This window comes from Micrasema longulum, unplaced genomic scaffold (genome assembly GCF_059751315.1).
Source record: "Micrasema longulum isolate JH-2025_06_02 unplaced genomic scaffold, ASM5975131v1 h1tg000261l, whole genome shotgun sequence".
In the NCBI taxonomy this organism is placed as follows: domain Eukaryota; kingdom Metazoa; phylum Arthropoda; class Insecta; order Trichoptera; family Brachycentridae; genus Micrasema; species Micrasema longulum.
Window position 1 is genome coordinate 1,462,099 of NW_028277465.1, and position 19,472 is coordinate 1,481,570.

The window sequence follows — 19,472 nt, forward strand, 5'->3', positions numbered from 1 at the left end:
GCCTATATTTGAACATCTATATTCCTTCAATTCTTTCATCTGTTGATGTTTGTAAAGGTAAAGAGCTGAAACCTTTATTTATGCGGGTGAGATTCATCTAATTGAATTATTTCAACTACATACTAGGCAACGCCTGAAAACAATTTTTCAATTTTTAAACTTCTTCTTGGACCAGTTGGTTTCATTACAATATTTGAGTTTGTCCAAATGTTCGAATACAAAAGACTGGATTTCACCCCCTCGGGAGTCATTAAGATTAACAAATTACAACATGGATGGAGAATATTGTCCACGAACATTTGGACAAACTCAAATATTGTAACTATACTTGTGTTTTTTTTTTATAAACTGTTTATTATGAGAACTAAAATTATGCAGAAATATTTAACCGGCTAATGATAGGTGATAAGCCTTGTTAATGCCTAGGTTTACACATTCCTTATTTAATATTAGGTTTTTTGTCTCTGTTGTTATATATTCATCTTTATAGGTATAAGGTCAAATTCGATAGATTAAATATACTGTCAATGTAAATCAATTACATTTTTGGTATGAAATAGCTAAAAAATCTATGTTGTCGCGACTACAAAAGAGATTTTTTAATTTATTTCGTTATTTATCAGGTAAAAAATAATCATTCATTATATTTTATCTAAATACATTTTAACAATTGGTTTAAATATTCATTGACTTGACTCGACTCTGGAAGATATCAAATTCGATACCTTGGCTCCGATTACAATAGGAAATTAACAGAGTTATCTTCGACTGTCTATAAAGAAAAACTGATATTTGTGTACGAAAATGAGAACATTTAAAATGTTTTTGTCGGTAACCTATCATTGAACACGCTTAGAAGAAAAAAATGTACGCATATTCTGCTTTTCATACAGAATACTAACTTTCACTTTGTAGATAAAATTGAAGATAAGTGTTAACATCTCATTGTAATCGGGGCCCTTGTACACGTTTGTGAATGTTAAAATAAAGCGCTGTAAAGGTGAACAAAATAAAGACAATTGTGAACAACACGCCAACATCTAAATGGTAATATCGTTGGCAAGAAATTTGTATTCTGCAGGGAGGTGAGAAAACTAAATTTTCTTTCACACGACATGCATTATAAACGCCTGCCAGAATGTTCTAATAATACCCTTTTATGTCACAATGCCCGATAGCGAAGATTTATGCGGAAGAAATGCTTAAAAGAACGAAGAAAATACGCCAACATCTACTTTTCTGAATGTTTTTTTGTAACAAATAATAAATTCTGTTGCCCATCTCATTTTGCATAAAATCGTCATTATCATAATTCCCCTTCCGCATCTAATAGTGCATAAGGCATTGCATCGGTACACTAATCGTAGCGTTTGCGCAGGATTGTACTAATGGCGAGAATTAGAACAATTAGGGATATTTAAAAAAAATAGGTTCCGCTTATTTTTGCCTCGCTTATTATGAACAAGGATCATATACACGATGTTTCAGGGCCATGCTGTATTTTTCGAGTAAACAAGAATAAGGACCATGTGTTTAGACAAACGCTCAACCTGATCTATACCTAACTACCCGTCCTACCCATTTCTTAGGGCACTCCATGTAACAATAACTTTACGCCTGAGTACCGGAAAAAAAATAATATTTGCAGTACGCAAATAACATTCTACGAGAGGTTTTTTCTTTCATCAACATCATTTGTCAAGCGAGCTGTGGCAGCGTCCATTTAGACCGCCAGCTCCATACACGCTGTGCCAGAGTCTCGCGACCACCAGCTTTACCAGCCAGGTTCCAGCACTCGTCACGCCTCATCATCAGCAGGTTAGTGGAGATGTGCAACCTTCCTTCCCCAACAATACAGTTCACTTACAAAATTTTCCTCCTCCTAGGACGAGGTATTTTTCACACCTCTTCCACTCCTCAACATGTGTATTTGGTTAGTTATAAATTAATAAGACTGCAGATAGAAGTGAGATGTCAAATAAAATAATAATTGAAAGTATCAGTGTTTTATTATTTACTTGGTTTAATTGTAGACATTAAAAAATATTTTTTTTTTTTTTCATCAAACGCCCACAGGGCTTTTACAATACAAATTTGATTAGATAAAACATACTGAGCCTTATTTATAAATCGGGTATAAAGTTAAGCTTGAGAATATTGGTAGAATAATGATGGTATGGCAAAAAGTATTACTTATAAACCTCGCATAGAGTTAAACTCGGTTTAAATCTGGGATAGCGACCATAGAAACTTATACCTGCACATTATGTGGTATAACGTTTGAATAAGCACGCTATCTGTCAAAAGTCATATTTTTCGGTAATCAAAATGGATAATTTATCAGTTTTTTTTTTCAATTTTAAACAATTTTGAAGTCCAGCAATCTTTTCAATGCAATTCAAGCGATTTTTAATTATTTGTTTAAATTATATCTGAAATGTTATATGTTTGTATATGTTTTAATTAATTGTGATAAAAAAAGAAACACGAATAAACTGTAAAATTCGTTTTTAACTTCTTTTCTTCTTCCGAATTTTGATTTCTTTTTCTAACGGTTTTCTTCATGTTCTCGATTACATTGACAGTAGTCTCAATTTGGCTTTGATGTTTGTTTGAGTTGTTATAAAAGTTACTGCGCACGCGTACATATCAGTGTTGACCGTTTAAAAAAAAGCATGAAATAATCTGTGAATTGTAATAAATATTTTTATAAGTAAGTTTTTTTTTTATCGGTTAAAATAAAGTTTATAAACAAAAATAGGTGGCAGTTAAACGAGTACAATAGTTAAAAAATTACAAAAGTTGATAAAAACATACGTTGATGAAAATTAAATTGATAAAAATATACTTCGAAAGTTTGTAATTTACTTGTTATAATGTGTAATTCAATATATCTGAAAGAATAAGAAAGAATAAAAAGGAAATTAAAATCACTGTTTCGGATTCATTTTCTTTTATTCAAGTGTCAAGCCCTTCCTTTGATTCCGGTGGTCCTTGTTTTGAATCCCAATGTACCTACTCCTCCCTGACGGCGAGTCAAGAAAGCAACGCGTGACAACACAACAAAAAAACCGTACCGCGAACAACAACGAATACCATACCGCGAGCGTGACAGTAATTTCGAATCACCAACATACAAGAAAACGTGCAAAGTGACCAGTGCAAACGATAACGGTGTCTTTCTGGACCAGTGCCAAAGGGAGGAAACCGTAAGTCCTTACTCCTTTCATTAATTCCAGGATTGACACTCAAAACCATAACGTATATTAGTTTACCTAAAACCAAACGTTCCCTGTTTTCTTCGAACACGCGTATCGCGAGAGGGCAGGCCTTGTTTACAGTCCCAAGGTCAAAGATATCGAGCATCCAACAATCACATATTTATATAAACTAATATAGAAAAGTTATTTCATCACTATAATAATTTAGTAGCAAAGGAGTGACTAATTTTAACATTTATTTAACTAGTAACTTATTGAGTGTACTTACCATATTTTATTATTTAATTAAAGCAGGCAAAGTATAAAATACATAATAAGGTTGTTAAATTTATTTGCATTTAGGTGAAATCGAACTAATGGAGAAAACTGAGCCTAATTTATTTGGAATGATTTAGTATGTAAAGTACATCCAAGCCTGGTGGTCTTAAAAGGAATCCTAAAATTTATTTCATGTACCAAGAATGGACAGTCTATAACATTATTCACAATATTATTTATTATGTAATAAATTTTCGCTAAATTAGTTTTAAAAAGAGATTTTTTAGAATAGATGTCTCAAAATAGCCTTGGGTCTACGGTGGTTGAATTTTGTAAGAACACAACTAGACACAACTAGACAACTATCATCAAGCGGAGGTGATACGGTTGCCTGAGCCATATACTGCGGATGCTTCCTGAGAGTCTTGACTACGCTTGCCTATTTAACAAGGCATCAGATTCACGACATCTTTGATGTCCACTGCTGACTGTTTGTCGGCAGATTATGCCAGAATTGCGGAACGCAAACTTGACTTGGAGGGACGCATGAGAGCTGGCTGCCAACAGAGATGACTGGAGGCTCTTTGTAGATACCATATGCTCCAACTAGAGAGTGGACATAAAACGATATTAAGTTTTAAAAAATGATAGTAAATATTCTTTATTTATTTTTATTTAATGCGCAAAATACACAATTTTACCTAGACACAATTATATATTTTTTATGTCCCGACTTGTTCGAAAATTCCGTGTTAAGTCGGGACTCTTCGATATATAAATGAAAAATATTTATTTACATATTAAAACAATTTACAGTTATACAGGTAATCAAAACAATATGCAAAATAATAAAAACAATTTATACAAAATAATAATAGAAAAATAAAAAAATATATATAAAAAAAATATTTATAAAAAAAAATATGGAACACATAAGAAAAAGAAATACCTATTTAGAAATTAATATTCCCTTAAAATTATCTTAAACAGACAGGGTCCAGGTATCTTACATGAATATTTTAGTTAACATAGTGTTCTGATAATGGTTGGGTTAATATTTAATAGTGAAAGCTAAGTTCCAAGTGCTTTTTCATATTTCAGTTATCAAAACCTGCTGTGTGTTCTAAAGTTTATTCAAGTAACCACTTAAATGTGCGTAGACAGGTACATCTGTTGCCTAATAATGAAGAGTATTTTTACACTTTTTAAAAAGTTTTTTTAAAGATGTAGTAAGTAAAATACTTTATTTTTTTGGTATGTGTATTTTTTTGTACATACACAAATCTGGATTTCCCCCAATGTCGATATTCGCTAATAAGCGGAATGGGGAATGTTGTTAAAAACGTAAAGTGGCCACTCAACCCAGCCAATGACAGGTCATAAGCCCTGCAAACGCTCGAATATCGATAATCCTGAATTTGAAAAAATTCTACCTCATCTCTGTAGGAATATTGATAAAAAAAAAAAAAAAAAAAAAAGTAAAATACTTGTTTATTTTTTTAATATCTTGAATTGACTTTTATACAAGGAAACTAATTCACCATATTTTTTTAAGTCTATGTTCTTTTTACACAGAACGGTATTACGTGGAACGAATTATTATTCTGGATAACATATATGCTGCCATTTTTGTAATAAAATACCTCAAGTGTTTTAAATGTGCAGTTATGTTGCATTTATTTTCTGAAAGTTATCACGATACAAGGTGAACGCAAAAAGGAAAATATGGAACCGGGTTATGGTCCCGTGGCTAGTATAGCGGATTCACAATCAGAGGTCCGGGGTTCGAACCCCGCTCTCACACAATTGGTTCACATTTCTAAGAGTTTTTGTGTCACTCTCTTGTCGATGCTTCTGCACGACAGAATAATAATGCCTTACTAAGATCGATAACACCGACGTTTCTTTGCCCCGTTTTCCGCATCTTAAAACCAAACTGATTTCGTTGTTTTTTCTTAGAGTGGTGTGGTATATAAAGTTTTTATTCGATTAAATACAAATTATTACAACATTAATACAAAATAAACAGACAACAAAGTATTTATCATATTTTGTCCCGATAAACTATTGAATAATAGTTGGTCATCTGGTGCCGAGACATTTGTTTTAATTAAAAATTAAATAAAAAAGCAGACATAAAATTGTAGACATAAAATAATTAACATTTATTATTTAGTTTTTTATGCTTTGAAAAATAAAACACGTTGTTAAGGTGGTTAAAATAAGATAAGTTTGTTTTTGTTTTGTACACTATTTTGTGAAAAGGACCTATATTTTATTGTTATGGTATTTATTACAATCAATATAATCTCAAGTTTTCGCAAACTAAGTTTTGTAAAATTTCTATTGAAAATAAATATAAAAATACATTTTTCAATAAAAAATGATAAAAACGCCATCTTTGAATAATAAGTTTCATATTTTCGTTTAGTATTACCTCAAGAATATAGAAAAGAAAAGATCAACAAAACTAGATAAAATGGTCAAAAATATATTTTTTTAAAGTAAGAAAATAGAGAAAAATTATATATTAGAAAAAAAAAAAAATTGATAAAGCGATGGCAGGATATATTGAGACCACCATAAGTGCTTCAAATATTAAATTATGTTTTATATGGTAGAATTGGCTCGGCACTATGTAGCCATTTTACTGGTATAAAAAAAATATAAAAAATTTAAGAATAACCATTTACTTAAATAAAGTAAAACATGTAAAAAAATATATCTACATGCACAATCAGTAGGTGCTCATAAATTTAACCAAAACAAGATAAAAAATAAAACAAAGTAAAAAGAGAAACTAAAAAAAGAATTAAAAATACTTATTAAAATTAAGGTCTAAAATTTGTAAATAAATAAGAAAGAAAGAAAAGAAAAGGTTAAAAACAAAATAATAAAAATGTTTTCAATTAGAGAGAAAAATATTGAGTTGAAGAATGTTTTACGTAAAAAATAAATTAATATTGAAACGTTCTGTCTATTAACCACTTTCGTAATAAAAACATGATTTAATTTTTATTATGACATGTTTTCAAGTCAAGTGGCAACATATTAAATACTTTTGAAACAATATAATTCAACGTACGCCGTCCATATTTATTTTAGAATTTATTTTTAAATGAGTATACAGAAAAGTGGACGGCTCATTCTTTTCATCATTCCCTTTCCACACCTGATTATGAATACGGCACTGCATTGCTACATCAATCGCAGCGTATCTTGATCATTTTTGTTACATGAAGGCGATATGATCAGTCTAATGTTTCAGATACCAGTCGAGGGACTATGAAATATTCTAGTGTAAAAACACCCTTTTAAATACATATTTCATAGCAACCATGTCGGGATTTGAACCCGAGACTTTCTTGCATGGTAGGCAAATTAACATCATTTTATATTATTTGTAGAACTTTAAAAAAAGTTTGTTTTGTAATGATTTTAACATTTTAATTTTCTTGTTTATAAGACATTTTGTTATATTATCGCCTCTTATTGCGTAATGTTTGGTATTGTCCTGTATATTTCATACATTGAATTAAATAATAACATAAAATTTGAGTGCAAATAGCTGCGGATAACCAAGTTATAGTTTTTTTTAGGATGATATAAAACAAAACAACATTTGTTTAAAAGGCAATAAACTGCTATTTTATTTTATTTTAGGTACACTTGGTACCTCGGGTACAAAAACAGTGAGCCGTAAATATTTTTTCGATGAAATACAACATAAATATTTGCCTAATTTGTATGAAAAAAGTAAGTACATATCTGGAAAAGCACTTGTTTGTCAAGTAACGGTGATACATCAGGTAATTTTAGCACAAATATTTGCGTACTTTAAAACACCAATAAAAGAAAAATGATCTAAATCCTATAGAAAAGAAGCATTATTTCTCAAAACCAATGAAGCTCGGTTAGAAAGAATAGTTAAAAATGCATTATTACCCATAGGACAGTTGTCGGAAGAGGCAGAATAGAGGCCCGAAATAAGCACTTTCGGTTTTACCATGAAAACTACACAAGAAAGTTCTCGAAGGAAAAATGTAACCTTGATATATACAGTTTACTATTATTGTTGTAGTTCAGACCCATTATCATTAAGTAGCGTGAAACAAACAAAAAAAAAAAAACCAAGATCATTTTTCCCTGAAACAATCAATATGTTACTACCAGCTGACCCAAATATCGAATTTAATATTTCAGATACGGATCAAGAATTATCTATAAATGAATAATCAAATCCAAAATATGTATATGCATTTTAAATATTAGTTGTGCCTAAAATATATTTTTGTTCGTAAACTTTGTCATTATAAATAAATTTTGTGTTTTTCAAGCTCAGGTTTTTTGGTTTTTCACTTTTTGGCGGGGAAAATATTATAATTTTATAAAGGGCAATACTTTACAGTAAAATTTATAATTTAAAGTCACAATGCACTGCATGCAAATAATGTTGACCGCCCAAATCATTTAAATCAACGTATGTGCGCCGTGACGAAAAACATCTTTGTGTCCACTGAATGCGTCATTGTTGGTTTCTTATACCATCTGCCCTACCAGCACGTTGGTTTAATTTTTTACTACCTCGGTGAAGGTGCATAGTGGGATTTGCATGTTTGTGTTATTACTGTAATAAGTCTCCTTACGAAGGGACACGTACGTCTTGAAACCGGTAGATAAAGAAAATTTGTCGAGCGATTATTTAGAAATATTTATTAATATTCAGTAAAATTATCAATTTTGAACAAACATACTGCATTTAATTGATACTAACAAGTTAATAAATATGTGAAACAAATAATTATAGAAATGTACCAACACAGAAAAATGGTAATTTTAAATTATTAGTATATTATGCTAGAAATTTAAAAAAGTAAACAAAAGTTTACGACGCCATTTTTAATACAAGCAGAATTTTTAAGACATACAATTATTCTGATTAGGTTTTTGGTGAAGTCCTTATTTGGTTTAAGTTAAACTGGTTGTTTTAGCCCGAATCCGGAATGATCGATCGTCTAACCCAAAGCCGAGACCCTAAGCCGAGTTTAAGGAGTAACACATAATAATAAGTTATCACATTAGGGAGGCTTAACATGTCAGACCTCTGGTACTATTTATCGGGAGGTCTTGGAATTTTGTTTGCTACGAAAAGGTAGGTTGAAAAAAAGACGTTTTGTTGGGTAATATTCCTGCATTTGGTTTTTCCCATTTCAACAAAGTATTATTATTGTATTGCAAAGTATTATATTTGTGTGTGAAAAAAAAACAGAAAACAAGACGATTATTTTTAACTCGATGGCTGCTCTTAGGTAAAAACCCTGAATAAGGAAATCGAGTGAAGATGAATTGCCTCGTTGTGTTGTGGTTGACGGTTTGCTTAACATTCTAGTGGTCCTGGGTTGGATTTCTGATTGGATGAAAGTGTACTATTTCTTTTAAAGATTGTTTAAACTCCAAAGTTTTATTGTTCTGGCGTCTGAAACGTACGACTGATCACATTATCTTCATGAAACAGATGATCGAAATAAGCAGCACTTGGTTTGCAAATGCAATGCCATGTGCACCACTAGATGCAGAAAAGGGAATGCTTTTGAATAATCCTAATAGGTTATTAGATGCATTATGTTATATAGATTTGTGTTTGTTATATTTTGAATGGATCCGTTAATAAATGAATAAATAAATATTAAAGTTTATATGCCAGGCTCTGCACAGCGCTACTTTTTTTTATTTGAATATTTTTTTAAAAACCCTTACAGATTACATATATTTAACAAGATATATATTTTCTTTTTTTAAATTCATATTCATTAAATACATTTATTTTTTCATTGCGAAGTCGGATAATTTTTCTTTAGTCGTTTAAAATAAACATATTTTGAGTAACCTAAAAACGAGACGTTTCGTCCTCCATTGGGCAAACGGCACGTATTACGTTACCGCGCTAACTTGTACGCAACGTTTGTTAGAAGCACACTCGGCGGGCATGGTGTGTGACGTCAAAGTGGCGTAACGCCGACTGCGAGCCGTTTTACATGTCCTCGTTTGTAAACCGGAAAATTAAGAATGAAAACATGTTTTTCATACAGAAATAGTTATATTATTCGGATCGAGAAAATTAACTCTTAGTATTTAATACATTTTTACTTTATTCCCAATTTTAAAAAATAACCTATTGGCAACAAAACAATTTCGCGTAATGTTTTTGTATAGAACCCATTTAAATATTTACTAAATTTCCCAACCAAAGAATGAGAATGTTATATTTTTTCTCTTTTTTTATAGTATGACTTAGCAATACCCTTGGTAATTTTTTATTTTAAATATATATTTTTTACCTTAAAAACACTTCCATTTGATGAAATAATAACTTCTATTTAAATAAAACTTGTATATTAAAAGTACTTGGTATACTTCCACTTATTTACTTGACCAATTAGCGCTTTTACCCTCTAATGAGAAACTTCAGACTGGTAAATATTATGCAGTGTAAAGATCATTTACATAAAACTAAATATTATCTTAAGTATTGGTACATTTAGAATATAAGCCGGAAGAGATAAAATACATAATATTACAATGAAAAAGAGCGGGGTAAAGTTTTTGAAAAATTTACTGTTTGAAATATTTACTGTTTAATTGCAATGTACAGGGTCAAACTAAAGAGGACCGATAAGGGTGTTCTTTCTTATTCTATCTGGTGATTTATCAAAATTCTCTGGCTGTTATTTTTTATTCTATGTATTTTTAAAACTTCCAATGTATCCAACTTTGGACCTTTATTTTCTACGTGTAAAATTTCAATTTATTTTGATTTGACAATAATACGTCTTAATTCATTTAAATGTTTGAGATTTAGATTTTTTAATATGTCGGGTGGTTATTAGTTTTGGTGGCGAGCCGTGTGGTAATGTTAATTCTTTTGGAGGCCACGTGACCGCCGACATCACTCTTGTTCGGGAAAGCCGCTGAACTCAATTGATTTATTTATTTACGGACATTGTCCATGTATACAATTTAAAGGTTTTCAATAAAACAACAAAAAAATAGTTAAAAACAACAAAAAAAAATTTAAAAAGCATTGACAAATATAAGGGACATCAAGACAAGATATGGACTATTTATTTAGTGCTCGTTTAAATCGTTCTAAACTTAAACAAAAAAAGTCCAAGTTTTGTCTTAAGTTAAGAAAACGACAAAGACGGGTCAGTGGAGAATTAAGGCCATTGTTTGTTCTATGCTGATCGATGAACAGTACTTCATTGTTTCTCAACCTTCGAGTCGGAGTATTGAATTTCACTTGTCCCAGTAATGATGGAACATCGATTATACCATTTAGTATGCCGAAGATAAAGATGGAATCAATATTAGTTCTACGTTTTTGTAGACTAGAAATATTTAACATTGACTCTTTATCAGCATAATAATAATTACCTCTATCTATTCCAAGCATCCTCGCTACTTTTCGAAAAAATCGATGTTGGACTAACTCAATGTGATTTATGCAATTGACATAGAATAGAGATTAGACCACGGAGGGATATTCTAGAAGAAGGCGAACAGTTGAGCAATAAAGAGTTTTAATTGTACGGACATTAGTAAAATCAGAGGATATTTTGTAAATGAAGTCAAGTAATTTCAGTGATTTATTTACTTTATTATCTATATGCTCATTGTTTGTTAGTTTAAAGTCCAAAACACCTCCTAAATCTCTGATATACTTAACTACATCAATTTTGGAGTTTTCTATTAGGTACTCGAATGAAATCGGTTGTTTTGTTATATGGAATGTCATTATTCTGCATTTTTTAAATATTTAGTTCTAATTAATTGTCTTTACACCATTGTTTAAAAGAGTTAATATCTGATTGATGAAGAAAACCGTCTTGTAAAGTTTGAATTATTTTGAAAATGTTGTTGTCGTCCGCCAAGAGCCAAAAACGAGAGTTAGAAAATGATTTAGTAACATCATTGATAAACAAATTGAAAAGCGGGGGTGTCAAATGGGCACCCTGAGGTACACCCGATGTAACATCAACACTGGTTGAGAAATAGTTATGTATCCGAACATTTTGTTTCCTACCAGTAAGATACGAATTAATAAATGAGAGCAATGGATATCTTATTCCCAAGGCATGTAATTTATGTACAGGAATTCATGATCTACTTTGTCAAGTGCCTTGGAAAAATCAGTATAGAGAACGGCCTCCGTAGTGTAGTGGTCAAGACTCTTGACTCACGCACGGGAGATTCCGGGTTCGATTCCCGGTGAGAACACAAAAATTAAAATGTGGTTTTTCTCAAGTCTGGGTGCTCTGTGATGTAATTCACCACTGTAATTAGGCCTCCTGGCCTGTTGTGGTGCAAAAAAATATATAATGTAAATCTGCTGACCATCCTCAAGTGCTTTGGCAATAAACTTTAAAACCAATGAGCTTAATATGCAATTGAATCATTGCTGTGATGAAAGAATACAATTTGAAACGACATTTCGATACAAAACATGCCAACTAAACCACCCGTTACCCTCAACATTCTAATTTACGATATACCACAGTGATATCAAAGTTTTACTATTGTGGTCCATTTAGGAACTAAGCAGGCATCCGCAGGATTAGAAGGGAACACTTCGCGAGCCGGTTGTGGCCCACGAGCCGTTAATTGCCGATCGCTGTAGTAAAATGTGATATTTCATTTCCAATCAATTTTTCTTTTAACAATATGCGGATATTTATTTTGATTTAAATGTATCCAATATTCGCCTAGCAAAAATAACAAAACATCTTTACTTTCCAACAGCTGAATATGTTCAGCTTAATGAATTTCTTGAAACTTAAACATAAACTTAGTTTAATTATGAGTCCCTTCAAGAATACCGTAATGCACTTTAAGCACATAAATAAACCGCCTCACTCTTAACTTAGTTAAGCATCTTGTTTAATTATGCAAAATAATTTAAGTAGCAACTGAAATAGTGATCTGAAATTTAACGTTTGCACTTTGCATGAATTTACATTGAAAGAACATTAGGAAGGTGCTTTAAAATATGCACTTCTCGAAAACAAAGGGGAAACTATCTGCAACACGAAACACACATAAATAATCACTGTTTTCGTATGTAAAAAAAAATTCACTCAAAAATAGTATAAATGTATTAATAAATTCATATTTAATATAAGAAATGAACATATATATAGGTTTAACTAGATTTTTGATTTTCATCGTTTTTAAATTGTTTTGTACTTATTTTTTTAAAAGGGTTCATTATTTTATTTTTAAAATTGTTCGTCTTAGCGCGAGACAGTATTATACCTAGGACATTTAATTTATATTGCAACAATACCAATATATAAATAATTTATTATTTTTTGCATTTCTAATTACCTTTATTTTGTCTCATTATTTTTTTTGCCTAAGACTGATATATCGCATAGTATTTTAGTATAGTACAATGTATGAAACAACTGTGATATGTCTAAAACTATATTGTTTTGGTATTATTTCATAATTTTGGAATCAAACACTATTTATGATTATATTTATAAAAGGAATTTGTGCCGTGTACACAAATTTAATATAATAATAATGCAGAACGCTAATGAAAGTAATATATAATAGTAATAATAATAGAATAACTTTGTTGTTAATCATTTATTTTTTCCACCGATTGGTTTCAAAGCTAAACAAGATTCTTTATCAATGTATTATTTTCTATACGCTTGAATATCTATAATCCTGAATTTGAAAAAAATTCTACCCCATCTCTGTAGGAATATTGATAAAAAAAAAAATATATACCTACTTCCCCTCGGGAGAAATCCAGATTTGTGTATGTACAAAAAATACACATACCAAAAAAAAATAAAAAAATAATGTTGTGTAATAAGATCTGGTCAAAATATAAGTATAAATAAATTGCAGAATCATCTGCAGGCGATTACTAGTACTTAATTTAACTCGGAAGAGTCTTAAATACATAAAAAATAAAGTAATATGCTAATTAAAAATACTTAACTTCAATATCAATACATAGATGGTGCTCCAACACGCTAGCGAAAGCTTTCTCATTTAATAAGATATATACAAGAATCAAAATGATACCATTGTCGATATTCGCTAATAAGCGGAATGGGGAATGTTGTACGTAAAGTGGCCACTCAACCCAGCCAATGACAGGTCATAAGCCCTGTAAACGCTCGAATATCGATAATCCTGAATTTGAAAAAAAATCTACCTCATCTCTGTAGGAATATTGATAAAAAAAAAAATAAAAAAAAATATTATTTTCTAGTTAATCTTATTGTATTTTATTTTAAGAGTATTTCAAGTAACATACATTCAGAACGCAGAAGGAACTAGGCAACGTCTGAAAACAATTTTCCAATTATTAAACTTCTTCTTTTACCAGGTAGTTAATTCAACAATGTTTGAGTTACTAGTAGGTGATTTGGTTCAGCCGGATGAATCTCACCCACATAATAATGGTTTCAGCTCCTTTACTTCACAAAAGTCAACAGATGGAATAGTTGAGGAAATGTTGATGTTTAAACATGGCCAGAATGGTGAATGTTACACAGTGTATGAAGTGGCCACTTAAACCAGCCAATGTCAGGTCATATGCCCTATAAATGCCCTTCTCAATAATGTTTTCCCTCTCTGTTGCAATAAATTTAAATATGAAGAACTCCCTAGGGAGGAAATCCAGCCAGTCTGCAAGCATTTGGACATACTCAAACATTGTTGATATTTTATGTGTTTTATGTAATCTTATTTTTTTTTTTCTGATTCTATTTGTCGTTCTCCCCGGCATCACACGTATATTTTTTATTAGGTTAGTAAAATAATTCGAATTAAAATTGTCTTTCCATTGTAAATAAACATTTATTTAAGAAAAAAATAGTCAACAGTCCTTGTTGCGAGTGTGGTCTGGAAGAAGAGTCCATTGACAATGTGTTATTTGATTTATTTGATGCTCCATCCCGTTCAGGACGCATATCCCATTTGAATAAAATTAAATCCAACTCTTCCTTCCAATTAATTCCATGCTCTTCCAGCATTCTCTCCATATGATATTTGAAATTTTTGTTCTTAATTTTTTTTTTCTGAATGACATTAATTTTTAATCTTGGAAATAAAATCGATGGCTAAGAACTAAAATATTGTACTTCCATGAATCATAATACTGAGAAAATCGCATTTGAAGTTTTGCACATCTTGGAAGATTACATTTTATTTAATCGGAATAAATGATGAATGTTAAACAGTGTGTAAAGTGGCCACATAAACCAGCCAACTACAGGTCATAAGCCCAGTAAATGCCTAGTCTTCCATATTCCCTTATTTAAGATATTCTCCATCCCTGTTACATTTTTTTTTTTTTTTTACATTTTTTTTGCACCACAACAGGCCAGGAGGCCTAATTACAGTGGTGAATTACATCACAGAGCACCCAGGCTTGAGAAAAATCACATTTTTAATTTTTGCGTTCTCACCGGGAATCGAACCCGGAACCTTCCGTACGTGAGTCAAGCGTCTTGACCACTACACCACGGAGGCCGCCGATTTACATTTACAATTTGTTAATCTTAATGACTCCCGAGGGGGTAAAATACAGTCTTTTGTCTACGAACATTGTAATGAAATATTGTAATCGAACCAACTGGTCCAAAAAGAAGTTTAAAAAATGAAAAATTATTTTCAGGCGTTGCCTAGTATGTGAAATAATTCAGTCAGATGAATCTCTTCCCAACAATAAAGGTTTCAGCTCTTTAACTTCACTAAAATCAACAAATGTAAGAATTGAAGAAATATGGACGTTCAAACATAGGCAAAATGGTGAATATAACACAGTGTGTAAATTGGCCACTTAAACCAGCCAATGACAGGTCATAAGCTCTGTAAATGTCTAGACTTCCATATTACCTTATTTAAGGTATTCTCCAAGAAGAAGTTTAAGAATTGAAAAATTGTTTTCACGCATTTTCCTAGTATGTGAAATAATTTATTCAGATGAATCTTTTCACAACAATAAAGGTTTCAGCTCTTTAACTTCACTAAAATCAAAGAAATAAGTAATGAGGTTTTGTTTCCGATGTAAATACAACATTTTAGCATGGACTTTTATTTGGCATAAAGATAAATATATTTTTGTGGAGATACTATATCTATGCTTTTGAAAATATTGTCTACAAGATTTACAACATATTTTAATAAGAAAATATCTTTGGATTGGTAGGCTTAGGAGATGCAATGTTTTGACATAAAAAAATATGGGTTAAATTAAAAAACTTTACAGTACTTAACTCATTTTCGGAAAAATCGAATTTACAATATTTTAGTTCTAAGCCATCGATATAAAGTAAATAATGTAATTGCTCTATAAATATTTTACTGCCAAATATAAAGGACTCAACATGTAAAACCATTTTTAAAAATAAAAATAACTACACACTTAAATAGTGAAGCGAAGAATTTTATAATTGGTACACGTATGATTTAAATTCTTTTGTATGACATTACTTTATATTTGTTTTTTATTAAATATATATTTTTGTTTTAAGTAGCATTTCATTGAAATAATACTTAAATTCCAATATTTTGTTTGCTTTGCATTTATAATTAATAAGTTGTAGTTTTCTTTGGTTTTTGTTATATTAGTATAGACCTACTTATATTTTAAAACACAAAAAATCTACATTTTGGAACCGGCTGAGCCATGTTAGATGAAGATAATTGTAACTAGACAACGCGGACGCTCCGTATTGATTTTCTAATTCACTAATTTCATATAGAATCTCTAGTATTAAATATGTATACTAATTTATTCAATAAATTTATAAAATAAAGACAAATATTTTCGAATATTTAACATTAAACAAATATGGCACAAATCATCCTTTTGAAAATGTAGGTAGGTATGCAATAATACAACATTTATATTATTTGTGTAGTTAAGTATTATTTTCCATGAGTAAATATTTTTTCATTTTTTTTTTATTAGAACTCGCACGAGTTTTATAATTTTCGCCTAACTAACGAGAAAGTTCAGTGCTATGGGAAATTAAATAAGAACAATGTTTTCTTACACGTGCTAAAAATTAGAGCATTAAATTGTTCGGTTAAGTTTTTCGAAAATGTATGAAAAAAATCGTAATAAAAATTAAATACTTTGCTTTTAATTTTAATAAAAATTAAAAACTTCACAAGTACTTATGAACATAAACCAATAAATTATATCGTTATTTTGTGTTGTGGAAAAATTCCGGTTTCCGGGTAGCCATTGTTTTTAACGTAAAGTGAATTTTGACAGCTAAGAAGTTCAGTTTGGATTTTAAATGTCACCACAACTTACAGAAGAGTAATGACGTCATGCTAAGAGTAATTTCTAAATTCCAGAAAATTAAAAAATCATAGCGATGATAATACAACGGTAAACCGCTCAGGTCATGTTTTCCCAGGAATTACTACGGCGAATTCATCAATAAGCAGTTGACCTGGCTGCGAAATGTAAAATTAGCTCAAGACAGATACATATGCTTTTGCTGTAGTGATCGCCAACGATAGGGGACCCGGAAAGGCACTAGTGCCTTCTAGAAGAAGAAAAAGATAATAATAAGAAAGATAAAAAGAGTTTTTTTAAGGCCCTGTTTGATAGTCTTTTGACAAATAAAAAAAAAATATTATTTAACTTTCCCATAGCACCACGGCGCCTATCGTAACAAATACAATTATTGATATATTGATAACACTATATGTATTTATTTTATTTTACAAGTAATAGAAGTATGAAATATTGAAAGTGCTATCAAATTGTATATCTCTAGACATTACAGCTGATATATTATGAGCATATGTGGACGGCGTTGGTACAAAGAAGCATTCTGGTCTTGACAGGATACAAATTGATGAAAAGTGAAAATAAGAATGTCGCCAACTACTCACATTCATTTTCTGTACCCAAAAAACCTGCTTTCAGGAATAGAGACTCGAGGGACTCAGATTCTTGACAATAATATTTATGGCCGATATAAATCGATTCCGAACTCCATTATGCCGATTTAAGGGTAAAAATAAAAATGTTTGTAGTGACTTCACAAATATCTTTGTAAAATGTAAAACACTTAGAATCTCATTCGTAACACATGAAAGTTTTATAATATAAATAATAATTTCATTTAATAAACAATTCAATAAAACGCTAATGTCGGGAATCAACTATTTTCCAAATAAACCTTGTTAATGAAATCAATATTAACATCTAATTACTATTTTCTTTTTATTTTGTCCTAATTTTTGTGTACAAAATACTGGATTTCATCCCCTACGAACTAACGGAGTCATTTTCTAATATTGAGTTATTTACAACTCAATCAAACCTAGATAAGTTTTATATCACCCGTCGATGGAAAAAGTGCTCTTCCGAAACTGCAGTAGTGTTTTTGTAAAATAATAAAAATTGTGTAATACCAATAACAATAACCAAGTTTTATTTTCGTAATAATTTAAAATGAAGTGTTACAAAGTGAATGCCGATTCAATTAATAACATCCAATAAAATAATTTAATTTTGTATACCTTACCAAATTTTAAAATGGTATTCTACGAATTATCTACATACTCAATAAATAAATTGAATATTTAAATTTTAATAAAACCTTATGGTAACAACCTATTTTTTTTCAGGATTTATTTATTTATTTATTCATATAATGAAAAAAAAAATACAAAAAAAGGTATCCCTAACTCTGCAAGGCCAAGAGCCCTATCTTAAGTTGGGATAAAATATAATTAAAACTGGAAGCATGCATATTACTAAGGAATACCAAAAATAAACATTATTACGACAACTTTAATAAACATGTGGACAACACGCTTCTTAGTATATCAATATTTATGCAATGTCTCGCAGCAGTCTCCTGTAATGATCTCTTCCCTTAGACGAAATCTAAACATGTACTTAATATGATCATCCAGGACATTAAATACTCTTGCGGCCACAAAAGATAGGTTATATTTACGTTTCTTTAATTTATGGAAATTCATATGGATTTTTAAAAATTCGTATGCCTTTGGCTTTTTTTGTTCATATGGATAAATTGTGTTATTCGTGCGATCTCTTAGACGAACGTGTGGGGAATCAATGTATGACAGGGTTACGAATGATGAAATCAGGCGAGAGTGAAAATCTGAGACAAGTATAATTGATAAGATTAAGAAAGGGTCTCTGAGATGGTGTGGTCACGTAGAACGAATGGACGACGAAAGAATGGTAAAACAAGTATATATGGCGAAAATGAACGGCAACGTTAGACGAAGATGACCAACAAAGACGTGGCATGATCAGATAAACCAAAATCTTAAGTCTGGTCATGTCAAAAGCAGACAGAACCGAAGGGCATGTGTGACAAGATGTATGAATGTGGAAGAGGCTAGGAATATATGCCAGGATAGACGTTTGTGGCGGTTCATTCTCTCTGCCTACCCCTACGGGGAAATGGCGTAATGGTAGTAGTAGTAGTAGTAGTAATGTTATTCGTTTTTTTTTCAGATTTTTTTATGCTTTTTTATTGTTATATGGATGATTGGGTATTGCAATACCTACCCCATCGAACTGCAATAAAAAATATTATTATATTACATGATATTATTATTGTTACATAACTCGTAGGTTAGAAGATCTTGAGAATATCATTTTGTCTGTTGCAATGCAACTAAACGATCATTTGTATTCATTCTTCGTTCTTGGAATAGTAGCAGAGCGAAGGGAAAAGTGGCTAAACCCGTAATATTGGAAATGCACTGAATCTCATAAAACAGTATTTCCAGCAATCTTTTGGCCATAAACTAGCTATTTGTTCTTTCTCCATGAAACGGCCATTATTTTTGCACGTCAGATAGAAGGTTAAAATAATATTTTAGAACTTAAAGTAGAAACAATGACTTGAATGTAAAATTATTTTCGCAGAATGCAATTTCTTTTGTGATAAAAAGCAT

The 19,472-nt window shown here is 30.7% G+C and overlaps 1 protein-coding gene across 3 annotated transcripts in view; it reads right to left on the minus strand.

Annotated features, from left to right (window-relative positions):
• The window catches only part of LOC148283110 (allatostatin-A receptor-like), a 243,971-nt gene that overhangs the window by 63,877 nt on the left and 160,622 nt on the right, over positions 1 to 19,472 (minus strand). The window contains exon 4 of one of the 3 annotated variants that reach the window (XM_088223994.1): positions 3,536 to 4,085. The exons of the other annotated variants lie outside the window; for them this stretch is intronic. Within the exon in view, the coding sequence (XP_088080120.1) occupies positions 3,909 to 4,085 (177 nt within the window). The 3' untranslated portion in view covers positions 3,536 to 3,908. Of the gene's footprint in view, positions 1 to 3,535; positions 4,086 to 19,472 lie in introns of those variants that run through there. 3 annotated transcript variants of the gene reach the window in all.